General features: G+C 38.5%; 1 protein-coding gene across 2 annotated transcripts in view; it reads left to right on the top strand.

Annotated features, from left to right (window-relative positions):
- LOC120514437 (stathmin-3-like) overlaps positions 1 to 25,673 on the top strand; it is an 84,259-nt gene extending 58,586 nt beyond the window's left edge. For both annotated transcript variants that reach the window (XM_039734816.1, XM_039734817.1), the window contains exons 3-6: positions 1,788 to 1,883; positions 6,484 to 6,662; positions 16,368 to 16,559; positions 21,564 to 25,673. In XM_039734816.1, the coding sequence (XP_039590750.1) occupies positions 1,788 to 1,883; positions 6,484 to 6,662; positions 16,368 to 16,559; positions 21,564 to 21,623 (527 nt within the window). In that variant the 3' untranslated portion in view covers positions 21,624 to 25,673. The remainder of the gene's footprint in view (positions 1 to 1,787; positions 1,884 to 6,483; positions 6,663 to 16,367; positions 16,560 to 21,563) is intronic.
- Positions 25,674 to 27,867: the final 2,194 nt, after the last annotated feature.

The following is a 27,867-nucleotide window of genomic DNA, read 5'->3' as shown; positions in this document are numbered from 1 at the left end:
AGTTCATAATCCCCCCTGCCCCCCATATACATAGTATTTGAACTGTTAGCACCAAAGTGCTACTAAATGTGTTGGTACCTAGGGTTGACTTTTATCAGAGTCATCCCACAGTACAGTGCAGATATTTAGAAGCTTTTTATTAAAATTTTCCTTTGTTCTGCTCTCTGTTTTTATTCTTTGGATTTGTGGTTTAGGATACTTCAGGCAGCGGATGAACATTAGCATAATTTGATGGCTAACCCGACCACCCTGCCATTAAATTCTCTATCCTGACTTTGATCTCCCAAAGGCATGGGCTGCTCATTACATTTCTTCTCGTAGGATTGCGGTGGCAGCCTGTGGAACAGAAGATGTTTGCAGCTGCCTACATTGTGTCACCTTGATATTAAAGTTCACTGGTATATTGTGTCACTGTGGTATAATAATTTACTTGTATAATGGCCCAGATAGGTGAATTTTTAATGCAATACGTAGGTGACTAAAATATCACAGTACCCTCACTTAAGAGGATGGAGAAGTCAGTGGCAGGGTGTACCGAATCTATGAAACTGAAAAGTGAAGCCATAATGTCTCAGATAGTTTGGACCACCTACCATGATACCTTCAATATGCTGGCCTGCTACTTTTGCTAAACTTAAAGTTAAGTTTCCCCACATTTCTTCTTAAGTGATGGCAGAGCAGAACCAATCCTATCATTAGAAACTGTAACACACCCACACACGGACGTCATTAACAAGTATACTGCATTGATAACGTGCCAGATCTGCAAGCTGTGGAGGATGTCAGCACACCAGAAGGCACTAATTTGACCGGCATTTTTCAGTGTTTATTTACTGCCGTAATTCACTTGAAATGGCAAAAAAAAAACACAAGCAAAATAAACGACAGAGGGGAGACTCATTTTTGTAAGTTTAAAAACTGGAGGCTTATGGTATGGATATGGTGCAGGATTTGAGGAGTTATAAGGATCTGCTATTCGTATCACCAGCTGTAATGAGATCCAGGCGAAGCCGTAGCACTTTGTGATGCACATCCATCCATTTCTTAGCCTTTGTGTTTATTTATGATGTAATTAGATGAATTAGAAAATTAATATATACCAAAAGAGGAGAAATTTCCCTAAGGCAGGCATAAACAATAAGCTGTATAAAGTAGAGACTCAGATAAAGATTGTGGAGCAACAGCAATACCTGCTGAAACACAAATCACGGGAGAATAAAAATGGCAAGCAATCTATATTTGTATGCAATGTGAGTCTTCATGTAGGCATAACAGAACATCCAAGGTAGAATTGTAATGATGGTTGATGTATTCCAGGGCTAAAGGTTGTGAACCTCAAGAGAGAGTAAAGGAAATGAATATTGTGAGTTTAATTAAAGAAGAATATGAGAAGGACCTGACAATATTTCTCCATGTTAAAAGAATGATTTTACTTTCATTCATTCATTCATCTATCTATTTTAACGTCTCTGGCAAAAATAAAGAGTATCTTTAACACTATGAAAAAAATGAAAAATGTCATCTGTAATATTTTGGAAAGAATATTTCAAAAATTCAAATGAATTTTGGGAGGATGAGCTAAAACGAGAACATAGGCTTGAACAGAGTTTAATGAAATGCAAAGAACGAGCATAAGCCATGAAACGTTGCTTTTCCAGTCGATGCTTGCCTTGTTTTAGGATGACCAGACAGCAGGCTGTTTAGGCTTTCTGACAGTTGTAAATGAGTGGATTATAACAGCATAAGTAATAATGCCACTAGTAATACAAGTTTCCATTTCTTTTCAGCCTACAAGGAGAAAATGAAGGAGATGTCCATGTTGTCTCTTATTTGCTCCTGTTTCTACTCACAGCCACATCCCAACAGCATCTACCAGTATGGAGGTAAGAATAAGACATCGATTTATAATGGCTAATACTGTATTATTATTATTTGTTCACAGACGAGTGTTCCAGCGAAGCCATCTGCAAACACCAGCAGAAGTAGTAATATGTCACTTTTGGAGGAATTTATCTTATTAACTAGAGAAATGCACAACCCACAGTCCTCAGATTAAATGCAAATAAAAACCAAATTAAACATAAGGAACTGTTGATACTTCGTATGTTTCCTGAATACTTACTTCTTACTTATTCCATTCCTTTAAATGTCATAATGTATTTTGTTACTTTGTCTTGCATTCCTATGAGCCGTCAAATTCTGAACACGTATTTGACGATCTTCTCAGTTGTCAGCATGTATTTCTCTGTCTTTGCTATTCTTGCAGTCTTCATCTTGCACTTAATGGTCAGCAGATGTCGCTGCTCTTCTTCTTCTTCTCCTTCTTCTCCCTATTATGTTGTTTTTTGTCATGTCATTGGATTCTGCAATTCACTTGAAGCTCAGTAGATGTCGCTACTCCTCTTTTTCTTTCTACTATGCCACTTGGTTTTGCAACCACTTTGCTGTAACAAACGTGTGACCATGGATGGATCACTTTGCTGAGGTTACCACTACCTAAAATTTTTGGACTTACCAGAACATACATTAAGACCAAGATCCAGATTCTAGCCCCATTAGTCTGCTAGTAATTGCATGACAGACTGACATATTTTTCCATTCTGCGTACTGTATATAGTTAACAGCTGAGATCCCCGCTCTGATGCTTCCAGTGGACATCCTTTATTGATTCAGGTCTGAGGGAGCCCTGCCATATGACCTGCTTGGATTCATAATGGCAAACACTAAAGAATATGCGAATGCTTGGACTTAAGAAGAAGAAGAAGAAGAAATCATTTGAATCACATAGCTAAAAACACACACTTCATTACAAATCAAACTAAAGAGAATAGTTTAGTCCATTCTACACCTAATGTTTTATTTAGATAGAAGGACACCAAAATATCTGGAGAGATGAAAAGTCTTCGGCAAAACGTCTTATTGTTGAATCAGAGCTTCTCATATGTAAATTCTGTATGTCATTCATGGAAGATCAGCAGTCAATGCACTTATAATTATTATAACACAAATCTTTATTTTATATATCAAGATTGCAAAGTGAAATCCATCCCAAGACATTTAAAAAACACAAATCCATTGGGCAGTGTAGAATTTAAGCACAGACAGGGGTTGTGGGACACACAGTGAGTCATTGGTAACATGTCCAACACCTTAACCCTTAGGCCTTTGAAACCTTTAATTACCACTCTTTATTTTAATTCTCTTTTAGAACTTAAAGATGCCTTACAAACAAAGAAACATTTATTTTGAGGTATAAACTAATCATTGAGAGGACCATTGCAAGAAACCAATGTAACTGCTTATGCATTGAATGCAAGCAAACTTGAATAGTAATTTTAAAAAACTTTCATCATTTGAGGTATTTTTTGAAATCATGCTGTATACTGTCTGGATTTCGATATAATTAAACAATTTAATCGCATATTGATTATGTTTTTCTAGATATTTGAACTTTTCAAGCCTCTTTCCTTGCAGGTTTACCTTTCTATCTTGTTCTTGTCTCTTAAATCTTATAAATTCTGTCTTTTTCCTACTAGTGTTAAGGTCTCTTTATTTCATTGCTCTTTTCATCTGCTCCAGTTTCCTTTCCATAATCTTCTTTGAGGTGCCAAATTGCACAATGCCATCCACAAACAGCATGCACCATGGAGACTGGCCTATTATTCCCCTAGCAATGACATCCATAACTAGAGTGTAAAGATACAGGCGCAATGATCGTCCTCGATGTACCCCAACCTTAACTTCAGACCCCTCTGTTATTCCTGCACTACTTTTCACTTAACTCTCCTTACATACTCGCCTGGTACTCGTTTCTCTCTCATACGCCTCCACATTTCTTTCCAGGGAACTCTATCATACGCCCGCCGTAACCCTATAAATACCATGTTTGGTCATTTCTGCTTCTGTCTATATTTTCCATAACAAAATCACATCTGTTGTAACTTTTCCTGCTGCAAACTCCAGTGTAATAGCCCTCAAAAAAAGCCTCAAAATGGTGGTTTTATGATCTCTGAATGTTTATCAATTTTTGAATTCTTGCTGTTAATTGTTATTTCACATAATGGGTTTGTTTGAGTTGTGGAATTACAGTATATCCATCCATCCATTATCCAATCCGCTATATCCTAACACAGGGTCACGGGGGTTTGCTGGAGCTAATCCCAGGCAACACAGGGCACAAGGCGGGAAACAAACCATGCTCAGGGCGCCAGCCCACCACAGGGCACACACACACACACCAAGCACACACTAGGGACAATTTAGAATCACCAATGCACCTAACCTGCATGTCTGTGGACTGTGGGAGGAAACCCACGCAGACACAGGGAGAACATGCAAACTCCACCCGGGTCCGCTTACTGCGAGGCAGTAGCACTACCCACTGTGCCACCATGCCGCCCTACAGTATATCCATCCATCCATCCATCCATCCATCCCGCTATATCCTAATTACAGGGTCACGGGGGTATGCTGGAGCCAATCCCAGCCAACACAGGAAACAAACCCCGTCAATACACCTTATCTGCATGTCTTTGGACTGTGGGAGGAAACTCACGCAAACATGGGGAGAACATGGAAACTCCACGCAGGGAGGACCCAGGAAGCGAACCCAAGTCTTCTAACTGCAAGGCAGCAGCGCTACCCACTGCGCTACTGTGCCACCCGCATTTAATTATTATTTTTTAAAATGGTTTTCATTTATAAAAATGTATTTTGCATCGTTTCCGCTGCAGTTTTGAGTTGCCATCATCATGACACAACATTGGCTGCTACAGAACACGGTCTGGAAGTTTACAAGGTTGGCTTTATCAGCACAATGCTATGAAGTTTGCCACATCACATTTGTCATTTTTTAAGTCTGCAGATATTGTGAGAAGAAACTTTTGTGGGCATCTATGCTATTAGTTCTCTTTAGAATTCCATTTCCATGACTTTTCGCTTTGAAATTATACAATGATTTATTGGGTTATGATTTTATTTAGATGAAGGATAGGATAGACTTTGGGTTTTACTTTTTTGGCTTTCTACATTTTTTCTCTCCCATTAACTCTGGTTGCCTTTACCTGTGCAAGTCATAACAGGCTCTGCCCATAAACAATACAAGATGGCATTGTAGGAGAGAGCAAAAACTTGTTAACATAAGAAAAAATATATTGAAACAAAATAAAAATGTGAATATTTTTATTATAACAGTCCTGGGTAACAAAAAAAAAACTCCAAAAACGATATACAGATAATTTATAGATCCCCAGGACTCATGTAGAAAAATTACAAATGAGATTCATATCATGGAAATGGAAAGTGATAGACACCCTCTAGCATCCTGAAGGAATAGTAGACATTTTATTTCTGGATCACCACTCTATTCTTTCAATACTAGTGTCCCTGCTTGTTTTTTTTTTTCTGGACACCCTACAAATACTGCAGTGGGCTGGCGCCCTGCCCAGGGTTTGTTCCTGCCTTGCGCCCTGTGCTGGCTGGGATTGGCTCCAGCAGACCCCCGTGACCCTGTGTTAGGATATAGCGGGTTGGACACTGACTGACTGACTGACTGACTCTACAAATACAGATGGAATGCCACCTCCAAGACCACCCCGGTGTTCTGGAATATGCAGGACTTCTTGTGTCGCCAGTGTAGTTCTCTTGACCCTATTCTGTAGTGTTTGCCCCTACCTATGCCCTTGGCCTGGCCTACTTCTTGCCTTGAGAGAAGCACTTCATAACAACAAGAATCTCCTCTGTTGCATGAGGACATCACCGGCTATCCAACTGATCCACTTTCTCCACTGTAATATTGCAAATCATAGAACAGAAATCTGATATCAAAATAAATGGGTTCCATTGACCTTCATGTCATCATCTGTGCTACTTGAACTCAATGTCCCTCAGTGTTCTGTTTTCTATGTCCCTTCTCTTTGGTTAGCTGCTGATGTGACACAGCCATCTATTAATTTTCAATGCTTTTTAGTTGCATTGTTACACCCTCTACAGTTCTGTCCGTGACTATAACTGTTCTGAACTTTCCCTCTCTTTCTATCCACCTGGCCATTTTTCATTCTTCTCTCTCTGTCTAAGACTGGAAAGGATGGTGGCAACCACATTCCTATCCTCTGTATGCTTGGAATAATGACATCTTATTGATATATCTGTAATATTTTCCTACACAGGCCTCTGTTTAAAGTTTTTTTGGGGGGGCAAGGGCATTGCGAGGGAAGGCTGCCTAACTTTTTATTACTGATGACCTGCTGATTATTACTTTGTGTCATTTTCTTGCTCCGGATGAAAAATTGATTACATAAATAGTGTTGAGGTAATGGTGGGCGTAATTCAAGCAACTTACCTCCTCTGCATCAACGAAGGCTTGCAGACACAGTATAGTCTGTCAGCATCACTTCAACTCTTTCATCTTCTCTGTTTTCGAGGCTTGATCCCTGCTACAGTTGACTCTTCTTCAGCATACATGTCTTTTTTGTGTATCAACAGATATGGAAGTGAAACCAATTAACAAGCGGGCCTCTGGGCAGTCATTTGAGGTGATCCTAAAAGCCCCCAATGACCTGTCCCCTGACCGCCCCCATTCCCTCTGCTCTCCACCCAAAAAGAAGGACATGTCCTTGGATGAGGTCCAAAAGAGGCTGGAAGCCGCAGAGGAAAGGAGGAAGGTAAGGCGCTGCCATCATTCATGTCCATCCACCCATCTGCTTTGCCAATTTAAACAGAAGCCTTCAAGTCTTTAGTAATTGAATCCTATTTTCTGCAAGTTTTTGTTATTGCTTACCTCAGCAGTGACATTCATATCTCTGGTGATTCTTCCTATGAAGTCAACAGACAGATTAGGAGAGCATTTGGGTTACGAGGTCCCTGGAAAAGGGTGCGTGGCTCTATCTATGCAAAAGGACGAAGGTCCAAGTCTTTAGAGTCCTGGTGCTTCCTGTCTTGCTATTTGGTTGTGAGACATGGACGCTATCCAGTGACCTGAGATGAAGGCAGGAGCCCTTCAGTACTGTGTCTCTTCAGAGAATCCTTGGGTACCTCTGGTTTGACTTTATGTCGATTGAGCAGTTACTCATGGAGTCCCAAATGAGTCACATTACCGGCATTGTGAGGGAGTGTCAGTTATGGTGCTACAATCATGTGACGCAATTCCCCAATAGTGATCCAACTCTCAGGATCCTCATTGTTGAGGACTCAAGTGCCTGGACCAGGCCAAGGGGACACCCACATAACACCTGGCTGCGGCAGATAGAGGGTCATTGCTAAGGGGTGGGACTGGACCGCATGTCTGCCTGGGGTTGCCAACCAGGATCCCAAGCTGATTCGCTGTGTGGTGGGTGCAGCAACATGCTGTACCAGTGCATGCTCCCCAACCTGATCTGACCAGATGATTTAAAGTAGCTGTTTTAAATGGCAAGAATTTACTTAACACATTGACCTTCAAAAATCTTGATGAATATGTCTAAGTGCATTTGTTTTAAATTAGTTATTATGAGGCCATTGGAGAATCATTACTGTTGTCCTTATGTTTTGTGATTGTTTTAATTTCTTATTTGTATGAGCTTCACCAAATCAAATTGATGTTTTATGGCAATAAAGAATTTACTTAATGATAATACTTTTAATTTTTATTGTACCTTCCCCAAGCGCTTCCCACATATTCAAAATACAATAGGTGAAAAGCACAGACAAAGATCACACAAATAACACAATAGACAAATAAATGAAGGACAAAGCTGTGAATTAGAATAAGAAAAAAACAAACTGGAGAAAAGTAGAAGAAAACCAAGAGCAAACAATACAATTTGTTTAAGCTTACATGTCGGAATATAAAGGTAGATGCTGTAATCAACCACTGTAAGGAAGAAACATGAATAGGATAAAAGGGCTTTAGTCATCAGTTTCAGAGCCAAATACTCCAATGACAACAGCCATTCAGTGGCCATTTCTTTAATGTTTAGAACACAGATAATAATTCCAGACCACTGTAATGACATGAGCTGCACTCCGCTGCACAGCACACACACAGTCGCCTCAATAAGAGATGCAAACTTATTAAATGTTTTCTTTATTTCAGTTAAGCATAACAAATTGAGATTGCAGTCTGCAATGAATCAGACAGTTCTAGTAGGAGAGGATCCAAGTCCATAAGGCCCTCATATGGAAGAAGCAGGTTCAAAAAATGATTAACGAGTCCAGCTTATTTTCATAAGTAGTTGAATCAGATCTCTACTCAAGGAGTAATGCCATACAAAGGAGCCAAATGATAATAGGACAGAGGAACATTTAGAAAGAAAACCTTTTTGGGAGATGGGTGCAAGGCCTACTAGCCGAAAAACAATAGGAGCAAGAGAATTGTGTAACTGTTCATCACCATGTGTACATAGTACCATAAAATGCTTCCTTGCATATGTTCTCAAAATAATGAGAACACCAACAAAACACACTCACACAAAAAACAGCATATGCATTTCTATCTATCTATCTATCTATCTATCTATCTATCTATCTATCTATCTATCTATCTATCTATCTATCTATCTATCTATCTATCTATAATATAGTGCATTTCTATCTATTTATAATATTGTGCATTTCTATCTATCTATCTATCTATCTATCTATCTATCTATCTATCTATCTATCTATCTATCTATCTATCTATCTAAAAGTACACCTTATAAGTAACCTTATAATTGACACATAATTGAGTTACACTCCCTAAATCTACTGGTGTAAGTATGAATGGTCGCATATGGATGTTATTTACTTAGAGTCTGCTGAAGTCTTTCATGCTAACTCATAAAGGAAATGCAGACCAGATATCCCAAATTGTTATGCTGTATCAAGACTACAGGTAGCTACAAGGAACAATCAAATATGTAAAAATGGAAGTTTGTCCGGTTTTGGAGCCCGTCTGTTTCAGTGCTGTGACATTCAAACTTATGTGTGAGTTCATGCGATGTTACTTGGTAGAAAGATTGCCAGAAAGAGTCAACAGGTCAGCCACCAGGGGGTGCTCTTCCCTTTCACTATTTCAACCTGGCTTAGTAAACGATACCTTTATTTACTCTTTGCATGTTTTTCATACTAACAAATGTTGAATGAAACTCTGTCAGCACTACGGATTCGTATTTCTTCCATCTGTATATTAGTTCTCCATCTCCATATTATTAAGGTAGCACCAGGATGCAACTAATTTGAATGGAATGACCAGGAAAGGAGTAAGTAAAACAGGCAAGTGATCGAAACCATAATACAGAGAGAGAGAGAGAGAGACCATCAAAACCAAATGTCAGGAGCTGCTAAGTTAAAAAAGAAATAAAGAAATCTAGCATAAAAGGTTATTACTTAATGATTATGGTTCAATCACATCAATTTTTATAATACTGCATGAATGAGTTGGTATATGTAATATTCCATCCACTCCCCTCCCCATGACCTTGTTCTGGACAATGTGGTTTGTAAAATGATTGAATTGAATATCCAGGACCACTCTTTTCGGACACTACTGATGTGAAGTGGCTACTGTGAGAAAAATGGCAGTGACTGAAAGTAAGCAAAGCTAATGGTAAATTGAAAATAATTTATAAACCATCACAACGAATAAATACAAAGCAAAGACAAGAATCAAGACCCAGAATGCTCCTTCTTGTAAGACAATATTGGATTGAAAAGCTGCCTGAAAATGAACACTAAAGCCCACTTAATTTAGTGTTCACAGCCCCAATTCAGCGTTACTCTACTATATTTGTGCATTGTAACTGAGTAGCGTTAGGGACTAGCAGCAAATTAACTAAACACGTTTGCCAGTCAAGGAAAATCTGTGTTTGGTATTTGAACCTGATCAGTGAGATGGCGCTTGCGGCAATCACTACTTTCACTCCTTTCAGTCCAACTGGGGTTTTGCTAAAGAAAGAGCAACTTAAGTTCTATGATCAGAAGAAAGACAAAATGGACTGGTCTTGCATTTACAGGAGCAGAGGTGGCTTTTCTTTATAAGTACACTGGAGCAGGGGAATCTCTTATAGCCTTTTTGAAGGGAGTTCTAACTCATAACAGCCCCTTGATCTCTGTAGACTACACATAATAAGCTGATTATGCCTCCTGCCATTTTCCCATATAGAACACATTAAAGCAGTTCTGTAGCATGGCAGATGTTTTATTTCTGTACATATTTTAATTAAAAATACAAAGACAGTGAGCAGTTGCACTCCCTAAGTGTTAGCAGTTCGTTGTAACCTGTCTCCTGTGGCTTTATTTTAGTGGGGACATACTGAAATGTCAGTATTATGAATGAACATAATTATTGTGCAATTATATTTTTAAAATGTACTGGCAAAATGGAATTATGGTTAGGCCTGTTGCTTCACAGTTTTAAAATCGGTCCGCCTGGGCTCTGCATTCTTTTCTCTTATCTATGTGAGATTTCTCCCAGGGCTTTCTTTCTTTCTTTCTTTCTTTCTTTCTTTCTTATTTTTGTCCCGTATCCTGAACAGCCCAGTGTGAATGGGTATTAGAGTGGACTCTATGACCTCTTCTTTAACAAATGATTTGATCCTGAGATGAGATGATAAAGCAGCAGTGTTGGCATATATACAGCGCTTTTTATTTTAATATTTTATTGAATTTATTAAAATCAAACAATATTCCATACAAGAATGTCAAATTTTACAAGACTAGGTAGCGGGTCAAACCAATCCGCTTTTTCGTAATATTTTATTTTATTTTCTGGTTTGGATAAAAGTAGAATCTAATTCTGACAATGGAGTTTTTTTAAACTTTTATTTACAGACTAGTCACGTTGCCTGTCAAAAACAGGTAATCGAATAAATTTAAACTATTTGATATCTCTTGCCCATGTGTACCTTCAGGTTCTTTTGTCTCTTGACTGGTGCTTCCTCCTTCGAGTGCATTCCAGTAAAGCCTACTGCTAAGATGTTGTCCTTTTGAAGCACCTTGCTCACCTCCTGTCTGCTTTTATACCTCCCGTCTTTGAATGTGACTCTGAGCAAGCCTCCTACGCCTTTACACCTTCTTGTGAGTCACACACTTGGACTTCCTCTTTCCATCAAATTAAAAAATACTCTCCAATCACAAAAGAAGCAAAATTGACCAATCAGATTGCTCCGAGGGACTCGACACACAGACCTTAGCGTCTAATTTTATAGTAGATGTTAGAATATTGTAACATCTTACTGCAACACCATTTTCTTTAGTTATGGGCGCTGTCATTTTGTTTCTGAAACGATAATTGTGCTAGAAAAGAAGTAATAAGAAGTGATTAGCGCATGATAATAGAAGATATAACGGTCAGTGCAGGAGCTTCCTGTTTATCTGTATTTGTGGATGAATACCCTTAATAGTGGAATGAAAGCTTTGTTTATAAGCCTTTGTTTTATTTCGACTTTGATTTTGGTACGTGCTTGAATTTGACAAGAGATTGGTTTTAATTTTTCTGGTTAATGAACCCTGCTAGACTTTAAATTACATTTCATCTTCTAATCCATCTCATTAAAAAATCTGGCTCATCTGTGGCACAGAGTACAATGTAATTCTTACATTGATGCATTAATCAACATGCAACTATTCTTTCAGAAGAGAAAAGGCAGTCATTTTTTTTCTTAAAGTCTGGGATTTGTATCTCAACCGGGATTCCTCTCCTGTCTGAGATTCAGTTGTCGTTTTAATGGATCATTTTTGATCCCTTTGTTTATGAAAATATTGTTAGTCATTTAGTCCATATGTACTGTACCTATGTTTCTTCTTTAATGTGAAGTGTATTTTGTTGGTGGTCCTCAAGAGGTGGGACCACCTGTCCAACCCTGTAAAGGGGCTGCCCACAGCTTCATAAAGCCTGAGGAAAACCCAGTCCTTTTTGTGGTGAATTTTCTTCAGTTTATTCAGTTAATTTGAATTCTGGATATTTTGAGCCTTTGCTCTGTTTTTTGACTTCGCCTTCTGAATTGTGCATTTGGTTTGATTCTGTGCCATTATACACCTCAGAGCTTAAGCTTTTTAAAAGAGATTTTTGTTAAAAATGTATCTTCTTATTTAGAAAGATTCTACATAGTCCTCTTTTATAACCAGTTGGGGTTTGATGGTACTTCCACATTAGTGGGAATTTTTTTGGAGTTATGGGGACTTTTGTGCTTATAGCAAAAGGACCAGGAACAAAGACATTGTAATGAGTAAACAAAAGTAAACAGTCGCAGATGGTTTTGAATTAGAGCCCAGGAGGTGGAAGTCTGAAGAGAAAGCTAAGGTCGATGCCAGTGAGTAAGAAAATTAGTATTTAAGCAGATCCCAAACCATAAAACACAAATCTGGGTAAAACAAGATGTAGTGAGAGGGTCAGGAGTCAGGAAGATAATTAATATTTATTAGTCAGAACAGAAAAAGAGACAAGAATCAAAGGCATGTAAGCAAAAAAAAAAAAAAAAGTCAAAACCTAAACGTCTAATATAATAAACCGCATGTCAAATTCTTAGGGGATATCTAAATACTGAGATGATTCATAAATGTGATGCTGAACTTTATGCCACTAAGACAATGACGTCACGTGACACGCACTTCTTATCATTAAATGTAGCAACAACCTAATGCTTGCACAACAAAAATTCAAAGTGAAACTTTCATAAAAACATATCACAATAAAAAATTAGCATAATCACTCAATTCCTTGTCCTCACAAACCCCAAGAATGAGAGTGAAAAAATCGTTTGAGTCCAAGAAATGACTACAAAAAATTAAAATAGAGTCAAATTATGACATGAACCGGGATTTGGGTTAAAGTGATCCTTAGTTAAGCCAGTAATACAAATTTAAACAGAAGCAGAAAACCATTGATCTAAGTCAGGGGTCGCCAACTCTGGTCCTGGAGGACCACCGTGGCTGCAGGTTTTCATTCTAACCGTTTTCTTAATGAGTGACCTGTTTTTGCTGCTAATTCACTTCTTAATTGACTTTCTCTTGAAGACTCAGATCCCTTAATTGTTTCTTTTTTCCTTAATTAGCAGCCAAACAATAATGAGCCAAAACTACTGGTGCCCATCATACAATATCTGAAAATAAAGAAAGATGAAGGTCTCAGGAATTAACAATCTGCTCAGGTCATCAAAACATTTGAACAGTGGTCTTAGAAAAGAGGAAATCAACAACTTCAGAAATGTCTGCTATTGCACAATCAATCAACATTTATTTATATAGCACATATTCATTCAAAAAATGTAGCTCAAAGTGCTTTACAAAATGAATAGAAAAATAGAAGACACAATAAAAAATAAACATAAGTCAACATTAATTAACATAGAATAAGTAAGGTCCGATGGCCAGGGTGGACAGAAAAAAAAAAAAACTCCAAAAGCTGGAGAAAAAAAAATAAAATCTGTAGGGGTTCCAAAGACCAAGAGACCGCCCAGTCCCCTCTGGCCAATCTACCTAACATAAGTCAAACAGTCCTCTTTGTATTTAGGGTTTTAATGGAAGGACCTGATGATGATGGTCACGTAGACTTCTGGCTTTTAGTCCATCAATGTTGGAGCATCATGAAGCTTTGAGTAGGTGGTGATGGCGCAGGCCGCCACCACAAAGAAACCGGAAAAAGAAACAGAAGAGAGAGTTGGGGTCAGTACGGATTTTGGAGCCACTGTGAATAGTTATTATGAAGAATTGAGTATCAGGATTAAGTTAAAGTGAAGTTATGAGAAAGCCATGTTAAAGTAATGTGTTTTCAGCAGTGTTTTAAAGTGCTCCACTGTACTAGCCTGGCGAATTCCTATTGGCAGGCTATTCCAAATTTTAGGTGCATAACAGCAGAAGGCCGCCTCACCACTTCTTTTAAGTTTAGCTTTTGGAATTATAAGGAGACACTCATTTGAAGATCTAAGGTTACGATTTGGAATATAATGTGTCAGGCATTCCGATATATAAGATGGAGTGAGATTATTTAAGGTTTTATAAACCATAAGCAGTATTTTAAAGTCAATCCTGAATGACACAATGAGAGTAGCAACAAGCCATGGAGTTAAAGAACGGGTTTAATTAACAGCAAGACTCAGCTCCTAATTAAGCAGCTGGGTGGAGTGGAATTGGTTAGAGTTTGAGGTCCTGACTTAGTTGATCTTCTGTTGGCTCACTTGCCTCACATTTCATTTCTGTTTGGGTGTCTTTTAAGGAAAGAAATGAAGTCATTCAGAAAAACGATGAAAAGAAATTCGGGGAACAAATTTTAAAAAGCAAGTTGATTAAAATGAATTCACAAGAAGTTAATTTGCACAAACATGGCACTCATTAAAAAAGGGTTAGAATGAAAACAAGCAGCCATTGTGGTCCTCTGGGACCGAAGTTGGCGACCCCTGCTCTAAGTTCATTCAACAGGAAGTCACCATTCACAAAAATCTCAGTTTTCTTTGTAAACGTGGATAATCAGGAAGTACACAACACTAACCTTTACACTGTTATGATAGATAGATAGATAGATAGATAGATAGATAGATAGATAGATAGATATGAAAGGCACTATATGATAGATAGATAGATAGATAGATAGATAGATAGATAGATAGATAGATAGATAGATAGATAGATAGATAGATAGATAGATAGATAGATAGATAGATAGATAGATAGATATGAAAGGCACTATAGATAGATAGATAGATAGATAGATAGATATGAAAGGCACTATATGATAGATAGATAGATAGATAGATAGATAGATAGATAGATAGATAGATAGATAGATAGATAGATAGATAGATAGATACTTTATTAATCCCAAGGGGAAATTCACATATGGCAGTGATGTCACTGCGTAATTCCACTGATTTTCATTAGCAATGTGGTAGCAACGAGTCCACAAAAAATGGTGGAGCCCACAAAACAAAATGGTGTAAATCTTGTAAATTTATTGAATATAATTTTAATGCAACATTGTTACAAAAATTGAAATCTACTTATTCTGATATCTAGAATGGGAACAAAAAATTTCAGAAAACATAACACAAAAAAAGACAGAATTTTTTTTTTTTTTAAATGAAACTACTTTATAACAGCAACACATCACCAGACAATAGGAGATCATCCTTTTTGACTCTAATGATACAAAGGTTTGATGTTGTTATGTTTGCAAACAGACAAGGTTTGAGAGTAACCCAGGGGATAAATATAAGCCAGAAAAAATGGTCAAAACCGGAAAATGAATAATAACAAGGGTCTATGCTAAAATGTGAGACAAAATTCATGGGTAAGATAATGATGGAAAAGGTCAAAAAATATGTAAAAAATACCAGGGATCAAAGACAGAAAGGCTAGCAAAATGCAAATAGAGATTTGGGTTTTGTAGCTGCAGTTCAGATAAGGACGTGTTTTCACAGGTGACCCATTGAGGATACGTCTCTAACAACCAGTGCGTTACCCCTAAGATGGGAAATTACAAAATGGCAGATAAAAAAATTCATTTTCTTTTTAATTTGGGCACTAGAATTAGGTTGAGTGACTCAAAAAACCCTCAAAACCCCTCTACCATATAGTGGAACTAGGCAGTCGCCTGGGGGAGCAAAGGTTTTGGATAGCAACATTTTGTCAACCATCAAAGATGTAGCGCTAGTATACAAACAGTTCAGAAAACTGATTGTGGACCCCACCTCAGTCTAATATCTGCATTGCATCGTGATAAAAACTCAAAAGAGTGACCACCCCCTACCCACTATTCCATGCAATATTTCTATAGTATGGTGGCGCAGTGGTAGCGCTGCTGCCTTGCAGTTAGGAGACCCGGGTTCACTTCCCAGGTCCTCCCTGCGTGGAGTTTGCATGTTCTCCCCGTGTCTGTGTGGGTTTCTTCCCACAGTCCATAGACATGCAGGTTATGTGCATTGGTGATCCTAAATTGTCCCTAGTGGGTGTGTGTGCCCTGTGGTGGGTTGGCACCCTGCCCAGGGCTTCTTTCCTGCCTTGTGAACTGTGTTGGCTGGGATTGGCTCCATCAGACCCCTGTGACCCTGTAGTTAGGATATAGGTTAGGTTGGATAATGGATGGATGGATGGATATCTATAGAAGTTACATTCAGGTCTCCCAGGTTCGAGCACAACATTTTCAGTTTATGCCTAGGGTAGAAAAAGGGGCCGACACTGAAAATACACAAACTGATGTGGGAACTGTTAGAATAAAGGAAGAAATTCCTAATATATGTAGTGTATATTTTACTAACGTTCTTGTTTCCGATCAGACATTTAAAAGGATATGTGTAATGCTCATCCATACAGCACTCATTCTGCCCAGTATTCTCAAAGATCATCCATATTGTCTTGTCAACCAAGCATTGTGTCGAAGGTCTGCAAATGTTGATCTCTGCTTTGTGTTTCCACAGTCTCAGGAAGCTCAAGTGTTGAAGCAGTTGGCAGAGAAACGTGAACACGAAAGGGATGTTTTGCACAAAGCTTTGGAAGAAAACAACAATTTCAGCAGGATGGCTGAGGAGAAGCTCAACTTTAAGATGGAAATCAACAAGGAAAACCGAGAGGCCCACTTAAATGCTCTTAAGGAGCGACTCCGTGAAAAGGTAAAAATTAATGTTACAAAAAATGTGATTTTAAGGTGTTCACTTAAAATATATGTTGAAATTTCTGACCGCAAAATGATTTTACAGGATTTAGTGTGACAGGCTCAAAGAAAAAATAAAGGGATTACTTATTTGTTCTCAAATATACCAATGTAAGGCTATTGTGCAATTATGAATCCATTGTATAAAATATCTTAATGAGACGCTCATTTATAAGTGAGTCATAAGTGAGGTGAGCTCCTTTTATAAATGTATCTGCACACCGGTTTGTGTTGAATATGCCAAGCTTGCCATACCAAAACCTTTACAATGATTATTTAGGAAGTTTGTTGATATGTTTTTGGTGTTTTTGCATGTGTCAATCACTCATTTCTGAATTTAATATTTTTCTTATGGTTAGCCTCAGTGATGTCATCCCACCACTATTATTGTGTCACTGCCATTTTGATGCTCATTGCAGTAAACCATGGCTCTGTTCCATATACCCTGTGACACTAGGGGTCGCTGTCGCCCCATGTAACCCACAGACAACACGTCCTGACACCAGGTAAAAGTCCCAGAAATAATTTTAATTTCTTAAATAATGTGCACAAAGCACCTCCACCTCCACAATACACAATAATAATTCACAATCAACAATAATCAATAATAAATAAATCCTCCTCTCCACCCAGCAGCACTGTCACACTTCCTCCCAACTCCGGCTCAGTCGGCTGGGTTTCCCACAGTCCTTTAAATAGTCCTTGACCCAGAAGTGCTTCTGGCCATCAGTCCATGTGATTCCATAGCACTTCCGGGTCAAATGAAAACTCTTATTTTTCTTCAGCCCAGGAGTACGTCATGTCTTCCATTCCTGTGACTAGGGAGAACTTCCGGGCTATAATAGAAACAATCTTGTCTCCCTGTAGCGTCCCCTAGTGGCCCCCACGGTATCCAGCAGGACTGTCACGCAGAACTCCATTGTCCATGATGCCCAGCGGGAATTTGGGGCACCTCCATATTGCTGGGAGAACTCCACCTCTCACAACCCACAGCAGCTGGCATCATGACATGTACTGTATGTCATTGTATGACTGTTTTTTAAGACAGTGGTGCTATTTCATGAAAACAATTTATTCCTTAGTTTCTTTCCTACTAGATTTTCTGTAAGCTGAAAAGTGTTTTCCCAGAAGTTGCTTTCTTAATTTTTTAGATTCTAATTTTTGTTTTGCAATTTAGAGGTTTTGTCTTTTTTATAGTGTGTCTTTTACTGTTCAGACCTTTTTTCCTGTCCCTGCCTTATTCCTTCTGGTTAAATCATCTCCTGCTCTTTTATTTCTTCTCTGCCATCTGTTACACTGTGTTCATATTTAATCCAGAACAGATTTAAATCAGATTTAATGTTGTTGTGGACACAATAGTGCTCCTGAAAATTATTGCGAGCAAGGAGAGACCACTTGATAACAAAGAGGCTGGAAGATGTGGTCAGTGGTGCGCCAAGGTTAGAACTGAATGAACAAATCAAAGTGCAAAGACAAAATCAGAAGTTAGAAACAGAGCTGGAGTCAAAATCAAAATCCTAATGCTAGGGCCAACCTGGTAAAGAAACTAACTACCGCTAAAGTTTTCAGTTGTATAGAATATCCACCAGAATACCTGCCATTTTTATGGTGATGGTAACCATGATGTCACATATTCAGAGTCCTAGGACAATGCAAACAGGAATGTGATGATATACGGACAAAATGGCATCAAGTAATCATGAAAAAGGATGATAATGAAAGACTTATGGGATAGAAGATGTGAAGGATGTCACTTTCCACATTAAATGAACAGAGTCTCCTGAGAAAAAAGAGCCTGCTCTGGCCTTTCTTACACTATACAGTTCCTTTGTGTTCTGAGATTTTACTTCTGCACAATTTCATTGGGTTTTTAAAACGCTTACTTTACTCACTTTCACCCATAAGCTGTAAGGGATGTACACCTCAAAGCAGTGATGATAGAAGGTCTCAGTCTGCTCTATGTGCCTAAATGTGCCCTGTGAAGGACTGAAGTTGGAAGAAGAAGTAACCTTTGATAGCCACAGCAGCCTCCTGTTTTACTGGGCAGGTTAACCTATGGAGCCTTGTCTCACTTTTACTACTGTACTGATCTGATTATGGATTTCGTTGTGGGTTGAATTGTTATTTGGTAAAGCATCTTGTGATTGTTTGGTGTATAAAATAAACATAAATTGAACAATAGTTTACTTCTCAGATGCTTGTCTGCAGAAGTTCTTAAGTCTTTATTCAATAATACATATATTGTGACTAGTATGTCCAAAAATAAGTTCAATGACTTGCACTTGCCAATGCTGCAGCGCCACATTGTTATGATTTGGTTTCATTAAGAATTTTTGTTTATTTTCTTGTGGTACTTGGGTTGACATTTTCAGATTTATTTTAGGTTTTGGAACATATAGACTCCACTTCTGATAATGGCTTATCTAATTGGAATTTATTTCATTCAGTTGACTTATTTTTCCACCTGTTTGGAAGGCATTTTGTTTTTGTGAGTGCTGCCATTTTGTGGAGAAGTTGCTTCTGCATTGCTAAGTAAACCACCTGGAACTGAGTAGCTGTGACATCATAGGGTCTTGAATACAAAGTTCAATATGAACATTTTCTGGTTCGTCTGAGTTTCCAAAGTGAAAAGTATAGGTTTATTGTACTCATGATTGTGTTTTTGGCAAAGAAATTCTTTCATGTGAAATATTGAGGGTGGCACCGTGGTAGTGCTGTTGTCAGGCAGTAAGGAGAACAGGGGTTGCATTCTTTGTGAGGAGTTTGCATATGTCTTTGTGGCTTTTCTCTGGGTGCTTGGTTTCCTCTCACAGTCCAAAGATATGCAGGTTAGTTGAACTGGCCATCCTAAATTGGCCGTAGTGTGTGCTTGGTCGGGGTGTGTGCGCCCTGCAATGAACTGGCACCATATCCAGAGCTTGTTTCCTGCCTTTTCCTGCCCTATGCTATCTGGGATAGGTTCCACCAAACCCCTGCAATCCTGTTCAGGACAAAACGGGTAAGCAAATGACTGACTGAGATATTGAGTGCAATTTAGAATTTAGATTTTTGGAATAACAACTATTGTCTTGTCCACATCTTATCTTCTTATTATTCATATTTTTCATTGTAAACTATCTTCTGCCTCACTCTTTCTGGCATAGTATTGGATTTGGATAAATACAGTGGATTCAAAAACTATTTAGACCCCTTTTTTCACATTTTGCTATGTTGCAGTCTTGTACTAAAATTATTTAAATTCTTTTTTTTCTTCATCAAGCAAAACCTAAATACCCTGCAAAGACAAAGCAAAAACAGGATTTTAGGAGTTTTATTCAAAATAAAGTAAATGAAATATCACATTGACTCAGGTATTCAGACACTTTTTTTAAGACCCTTTTTATGATCTTCGTTCTGATGTTTCTACACCTTGTTTGCAGTCCACCAGCGGTTAATTCAATTGATTAGACTGATTAATAAAGGCACACGGCTCTCTATAGAAGGTTCCAAAGTTGACAATGTACATCAGACCAAAATGAGGTTGAAGCAACTGCCTGAAGAGCTATGACAAAGGATTTTATTGAGGCAGAGATCTGAGGAAGGCTACAGAAATATTGTGGCAGCTTTGAAGGCTCCCAATAGCCTTCATAATCCTTAAATCAAAGAAGTTTGGAACAACTACAACTCTTCCTAGAACTGAGTAATCGTAGGGGAAGGGCCATGGTAAGACAGGTGACCAAGAACTGGATGGTCACTCTGGTTGAGCCACAAAGAACTTGAGTGAAGATGGGAAAAACTTCCAGGAGGACAACCATCACTACAACACTACACTGATGTGGGCTTTGTGACAGAGTGGCCAGATGAAGGCCTCTTCTCAGTAAAAGACACATGAAAACCCTCAAGGAGTCTCAGACAGTGAGATACAAGATTCTCAGGTCTGATGAAACCGAGATTAGTGTGATGTCTGGAGGAAACCAGGCACTGCTCATCATCTGTGCAATACCACTCCAACGGCGAGACTTGGTGGTGGCAGCATTATGCTGTGAGGTTGTTCTTCAGCAGTAGGGACTGGGAGACTGGACAAGGTTGAGGGAAAGCTGAACAGAGCATAGTACAGAAATATCGTTAATAAAAACCTTCTACGGAGTGCTCTGGACCACAGGCTGGGTGGAAGGTTTACAATGACCCCAAGCACCAAGCAGAGACAACACAGGAGTAGTTTAGAGACAACTCTGGGAATTTCCTTGAGTTCTGGACTTTAACCCAACAGAACATCTCTGGAGGCACCTCAAAAAGTCCACTGACGGTCTCCATCCACCCTGACAGAGCCTGAGAGGATCTTCAGAGAAGAATGGCAGAAAATCCTCAAATCCAGGTATACAAAGCTTGCCACTTCAGTCCCAAGTAGACTCCCAGCTGGATTTGTGCCAAAGGGGCTTCAAATAATTACGGAGGAAAGGGTCTGAATACTTGTGTCAATGTGATATTTTCTTTTTTATGTTCAATACACTGCAGTGGGCTGGCGACCTGCCTGGGGTTTGTTTCCTGCCTTGCGCCCTGTGTTGGCTGGGATTGGCTCCAGCAGACCCCTGTGACCCTGTAGTTAGGATATAGTGGGCTGGATAATGGATGGATGTTTAATACATTTGCAAAAATGCCTAAAATCCTGTTTTCACTTTGTCATTCTGAGGTACTGAATGTTGTTTGATGTGGGAAAAAATTAATGTAAATGATTTTAGAACAAAGAAGCAACATAACAAAATGTGAAAAAAGTGAAGGGGTCTGAATACCTTCTGAATCCACTGTATGCCTTGAAATTAGATAGACAGATAACGTTAAAGAAGCTTTCAGGTAAACTGTAGAGCTCTTTAAGAAATTACTTTTCTGTATACTGCTGTGAATTAAAGAAAACAAACTTTGCATAAATCCAAATGCTACTGACGGTCGGTCCTTGTCACTGACATCTTGTCATTTGTCTCACCAGGAGAGGCATGCAATGGAGGTCCGCCGAAACAAGGAGATTCAAGCAGAACTCTCTGGTTGAAGACATTTTCTACAACTTTAACAAGAAATTCAACATCTGAAGAGTTTTGCCTAGAAAAATGCAACTTTTTTAAACCTTTCTGTATCAAAGCTCCTGCATTGTTCTGCATCTACAATATTATTCTTTGTGCAATAGGAAACAATTTATGATTAGAATATAACTCCTAGTCCATCCACGACTTACTACTCTGTCTTCTGCCTATTCTGCCTCTTAAACCATTATTAATTTATCAATTCAACCTTTATGATTGATAACAGGTAAGGTTGTTTAGACGTGCACCTCACTAACAGGAATTCTAATGTAAAGCTGGTAGCAGGAAGAGGCCACTTTCTAACAAAAAAATAATTATAAATTGATGAGTCAGGAATTTAAGATTTGCACTGGGATTTTGGGAAACGATGACGGATGATATTCCATAGATATACAGACAGCACACAAAATCACTGCATTTGTGCTGAATATATCCCAGAGCCTCCTCCCACAGGAAAGTAACTTGTGTTCTTATTTCTAACCACCAAATATGAACATTTAAATAATATAATACAAAACAACCCCTACAAAATTACTCCTTTAAGTAATATCAGTTCCGTTTTTTTTGACCAAAAACATTTCACGGCCCCTAACTGCACTTCACTGATGTTTTATTGTCTCTCCAGTAACCCTCTAAAATCTAAAGGTTGAATTTTCTGATTACTTGGCAAAAAAAAGAAAAGAAAAAAAATTTTCATTGTGCATTATATTTGTCTGTTACAAATATTTACTGATTGTATGTACGTGTGCAAGAATTGCTTGAGCCAAATTTTTTTTTTGTCTTATTACTGCAGTAGTGGTAGTATGACGTAGAAAACAAAATTTGCAAGATATTATGCTGTACAAGGGTGTTTGCTTGATGTGGAATTCTGACTTGAAGCTAATTTTCCTTTCTGTAAATATCTTTTATGAATATCAGGATTGCATTTCGCAAACAGTTACCATTCCTTTCATGATAATGTATCCTGCCTACGCCCCACCTTCATCTTTCAGTCCTGCAGTTTGGGATTGTCACTCGTCAGAAAATGTCACCACAAAGCTGCAGATTATGGTGCTTCAGTCGCTTCGTGAACCTCAAGGTATACTAATAGCTGAGGAAAATGTCTTAAAGCAGGAATGTATTCACTGTGTCAAAAAGATTTGTTTGGTGCCATATCTGCATCTATGTCCATCAGTCTAATAGAAATAATAGTATAATGTGAATACATAGCTGTCAGGATAGACTCTGGCTCCCTAGGACCCTGGGATAGAAAATGATATATATACAAATTTGTACGTATGTATGTTTGAAAAGTGAAAAAGACCATGCCATAATATGTATAACTACATACTATCATACTATGTAGACACTTATAATTCACATATTTCTGTGCACTGGAGGTTGTCTTACCTACAAACATAGTTCAATACTCCATTTAGCTAAACACTCAAAACCATTTTGCATATATTGGAAATATATATATATATATATATATATATATATAATGTCACACGTGTAAGCCGAGAGAGCAGCTTCCACAGTCTTCCTTGATTCTGTTTCAGTGAAGTTTGTCTGCTGTGTTGAGAAGTGGATTTGAAGCTGCATCAGCTGGTCTTCTCATTCTTGTATCAAAGTTGCCTCATCTGCTCAGTTTATCATGGCGGCCAAGGAATATCCTGCCGACTATGCCATTGTAAAGTAAAAGACAAGAGAGCATCAAGGCGCTGCACCAAAGAGGATGCCTTGTTCAGTTGAACCAAAGTTTTAAGAGAAATAAATGAAAAAAATAAAGCAGGGGACTGTAGCCCTCTAGCAATTTGTTCTAGCTGAAATAGACAGAAAGATTTTTAAAAAGAACAGGAAGAGGATACACATTCAGAGATGTGCAAATTTCATTAACCTGAAAGCAATCCCATCATTTGTCAAAACAAAAAAGGCCAAAACTAAAATCGTAGTCAAACATCAGAAAGTGGTCTTTTTAAGCCAGACAATTTAAAGAAATGATTGACAAGGAGGTCACAGGTTTTTATCCAATCTTGAAAAAATTAGAAGTAAGAAGAGCACTCTTTGAATAGCTCCGTCCATGATGTCATCGATATGCCATCCTCTTGAATTGTTGGAAACCTTGTCAAGGTAATGAATGACACAAAGTGCACAAATGGTGGCACTCGTTGCCCATACAAAACAGTGCTAGAAGATAATATAAAAAATAATGAACATTTTCATAGAGCCTTCGATAAAAAAAATAAAAACTTCAGAAATGAATTCCTTGCATCTGAAAAGCTCTTAAAAAACACCAAGAAAATCATCATCACTTTAGAGAAGTGCGCAAAAAAAAAAAAAATAATCCAATCACAATACAATTGGTGTCTTAGCCCAAATTAGACCCAGGGCTGGATCAGGGTCCAAAATGAACCCCAATTTTTGGTTAGACATTGGTTTATATAGGAGCTAGGGCAGAAGAATTAGAGCCACCAACTGTGAAGCACAAGTGATGTCACAGTTCACCTGTGAAATCTTCCTCTGTTCTTGGGGAAACAACAAGAGTTGTTAAAGATTCTGTCCTGCCGTTATCTTTCCTGTCTTAGTTACCTGCTCAAAGTCAGCAGCTGCCCCCTTGGCTTGCTTGTGTGACAATCTATCTATCTATCTATCCAAACACAGATATGCATACATAGACACTATATCAAATTCATCTCATAAAAGAGGTCATAATAAAGAAACATAAAACATGCATATGCAGTTATATATGTGTATGTATGTGGTTATATATATGTGTTTGTGTATAACATGTTAATGTGCATACACACATGCATGTTCACATGTATATATAATGTCTTATTAAAAGACTTTACTAAAGCAGATATAAAATGTACATAAATATGAAAAATGCTCCCACTCACACACATGCATATGATATGCTGTCTATGCATACATAAACATTACAGTAAATTAATCCCCTTAACTTTAATAAATGAAGTGTCATTTCCCCGCAGGCCTCGGACCCTTAAATAATTCCCCAGGTTTAATATAAACTCACTACTAAAATACAAATTAAGATGTGAAAAGCATCAGCCCAGCTATGGATTGCAGAACCTACCAATGCACCTTCTGTACAAATCAGCTTATAATTGTGTTGAGCGTTGTGAATAAAAAATAATTTTGAGTCTTCCCTACATGTGATCCATCCTGGATGGTCTTGTTCAAGTTTAAGCTCTTTGCTTTGACATTGGAAGGCTAATTAATGTCACTGATTGTATGACTCTATTAGCGTATTATCATACCCTTTCAAAGAACATCACACGCTGTAAAAAGAAAATAAGAGTGGATGAGACTTGCTGGCTGCTGGCTCATTCTTGATTTGAACCCTGTGACTATTTCCATCCCCTGCTTAATCCTCGTGAGAGCCAGAGTCGCACGTTAATTTCTAACATTATTTTCTTCTTTCAGGACCCATGCAGTTGCCCACCTTTATACTGAATATCCAATTTGCCCACTTTCTAAAACCACAAAGGTGTTATCTGTTAATTTGGAGATGGGCCAACAAACAGTATGAAGGTGACCTTTCAGAGATAGCATTATGTGATGGTCAGTTATGGCAGATCTTTCTATTGGAATGGACAATGAAGTACTGTAAATTATTATAAGGCAGGAAATGTGGCTGTGTTGTTATGTTTTTGTCTTTTACTTCATTATTGTTTGTTCAAACGTTTTCTTTGCTCATTTTACAGCACTTCTTTTGCTCCTCTATCTAGAATTGCCCAGGGCCTATTTGACAGATTCTGAATAAATGCTTGCTAATGTAACCTAAACTCCTGAAATTGCTGTTAAACACTTTTGCTACATTACATTTCACTGATGATAAAAAAATGTGCCATGATCCGTAATTTGAAATAGAGATACAGTCAGAAACTAGAACACCTTTACAGCTACTTGTATAATCATATCTTAGGATCTCTCACCTGCAGTTCAGTGTCAACTTGGGATTGTTATTGTGATCAGAAGTGATAACAAATAATAATAAAGTTGGTAATACACCATGTTTGTCTTGACCTTTCATTATTTAACATGGACAACTCCAAGACTGCTGGCACCCTGGTCAGTACCAGTACCTTTCTTGTGCTGATGTTTTTCGCATCACATCTCAAAGTCATACATGTTAAGTAAATGAGTCTGGATATGTGTGTGAATGTGACCTGCAATGGTCTGGCACCCCACCTTATTTTCGTGTCTACATTATGCAGAGTGCTGCTGGGATAAATTATAGCAATTGACAACCCTGAATTCAATTAAACAGATTCAGGAAATGGAGGGATATCTCTGACATTGTTACCTTCACTGTACATAATGGATGCCTTCATCTACAACACAATGGCACATCACATGACTTTTCCATCGATTATTAGTCCAGCCTTCATTTACATAATGTCAGGGAGTTGTGGACAGTCATGCTCGCTCGCCAATGAATGCCGCTTGTGTAGCGTGAATCCCCGTCAACTCAGTCTTAAAGATGTGTGACTAGTGCAGGTGTCCAATATAATCCACATTTGTGGTCTCCAGCTCTGGTCCTAGAGCACTACTGTGACTGCAGTTTTTCATTGTAACTCTTTTCTCAATTAGTGACATGTTTTTGTGCTAATTAACTTTGGGCTTCTCCTCCACTCTGACGAGGGGGAAAAGAAGAGAGGCAAGTGGCAATGTCTCGCACAAACAAGTCCCCATGTTACCTCTTCTGTAGAGCCTTCAGCACACTCCCATAAATAAACACGTGTGACACTAGTCAATACAAATTCAGCTAGGTTTGATTTTGTTTTAAGTTTTAGGGGTGAGCTCCTGTGTGTCAGAGAGTTGATAAGCAATTAGTGATCAGTTGGAAGTATAATGTGTTCAGTGTGGCCGCTGTACTGGCTGCACTGAATGGCGGCAGTCTGAATGAAGAATGGAATTATTAGAAAAGAAGGAAACATATAAACTAGACAAGTTCAAAACTGGAAGTTCAGGACTTAAGAAAAATTCTAATATACATTTTAGGATGCCTCGTCCTCAATCACACTTTCGAGTGACTGTAGCTTTTGCACAGGAGCCTGATGTTATCCGACAGTGCCAAACATTCCTCGGGTGTTTTGACACTTAACTCTAATGCCATCTTCTGGACAAGTCGACGATGGTGGCTAAATCACTGCCCATCAGCTCCTGGCTAACAGCTCAGCTCCTCATTTTTATAACATAACCAGCAAGAGGCTCGTTCTACTGCCTCTCCCAGCCTGTGACCTTATGTCCTCTTCTCCTTTCATGATAATGCCAAGGCTGGGAGCATATTCTGTGTCATTTGTACTGGGAATCTTCTACAGTATATCCCGTATTGTTTTTTGCGGGTTCCAATAACTCAGCGACACGTTGTTTGGAAAAGAGTAACTTTACTTGAATAGTCCTAAACATGTACAACAACTTCTGCAAAACACCACACCCTCTTACCACTTCCTGTATTTAAATTAAGACATTACTAATAGCTGTCGAGTTCACAGATCAACGTCAACTATCATTACATATCCAACCTCTACCTATTTGTGCTGGGATTCTTCTATATTCAACCTCTACTTGGAACTGCCAGGCTTGACAGCTTTTGTCCCTATATTCTTGGATCAGTTTCTAGTGTTGGTGGTTTCCTTTTCATGGGCTTCAATACACCCTTCCTCCCATGGATTAGTTAATGTGATCTTCTTCAATTGCTTTGACCAGTTGATCTGAGCTTAGGAATGTTTAGATGACTGGGGAAACAGGCCAGGTCCACCTTTATCTCTCACCCTTGTGCATTTTGAAGGATGTTGCCCTTAGTCTTTCTTGAGGCTGGTGGTATCTCCCCTTCTGTGATGAACTAGGTGGATGACACTACTGTCTCCTGGGTTTGCTGTTTTTTTTACTTAACTCTTGCATGAAGAACATTGTTAAAGCAAGAAACATTTTGTTGTGTCACGGCCTGTATTTCTCTTGGGTGAGTGTGGTGTTGCATCCTGTCAGGATGTGGGCCTCACCAACACTTGTTCCAGCAATGCAAGCTTTTCCTAGATGATCTCCCATCCAAGTACTGGCCCGCCTCAAACATGTTTAGATTCAGGTGGATTTCCTGTTCTGAAGAGCTGGTGGTATGGCTGCTGGCAGATGGAAATGAGTGTAGGACATTGAACTTCATTATAATTATGTCACATGTCACTTGTCCTGGACATCTTGCCTAGC

This window comes from Polypterus senegalus, chromosome 14, assembly GCF_016835505.1.
Source record: "Polypterus senegalus isolate Bchr_013 chromosome 14, ASM1683550v1, whole genome shotgun sequence".
Lineage (NCBI taxonomy): Eukaryota > Metazoa > Chordata > Cladistia > Polypteriformes > Polypteridae > Polypterus > Polypterus senegalus.
The sequence above is the reverse complement of the archived record's forward strand: the minus strand, read 5'-3'. Positions and strand labels throughout refer to the sequence as shown.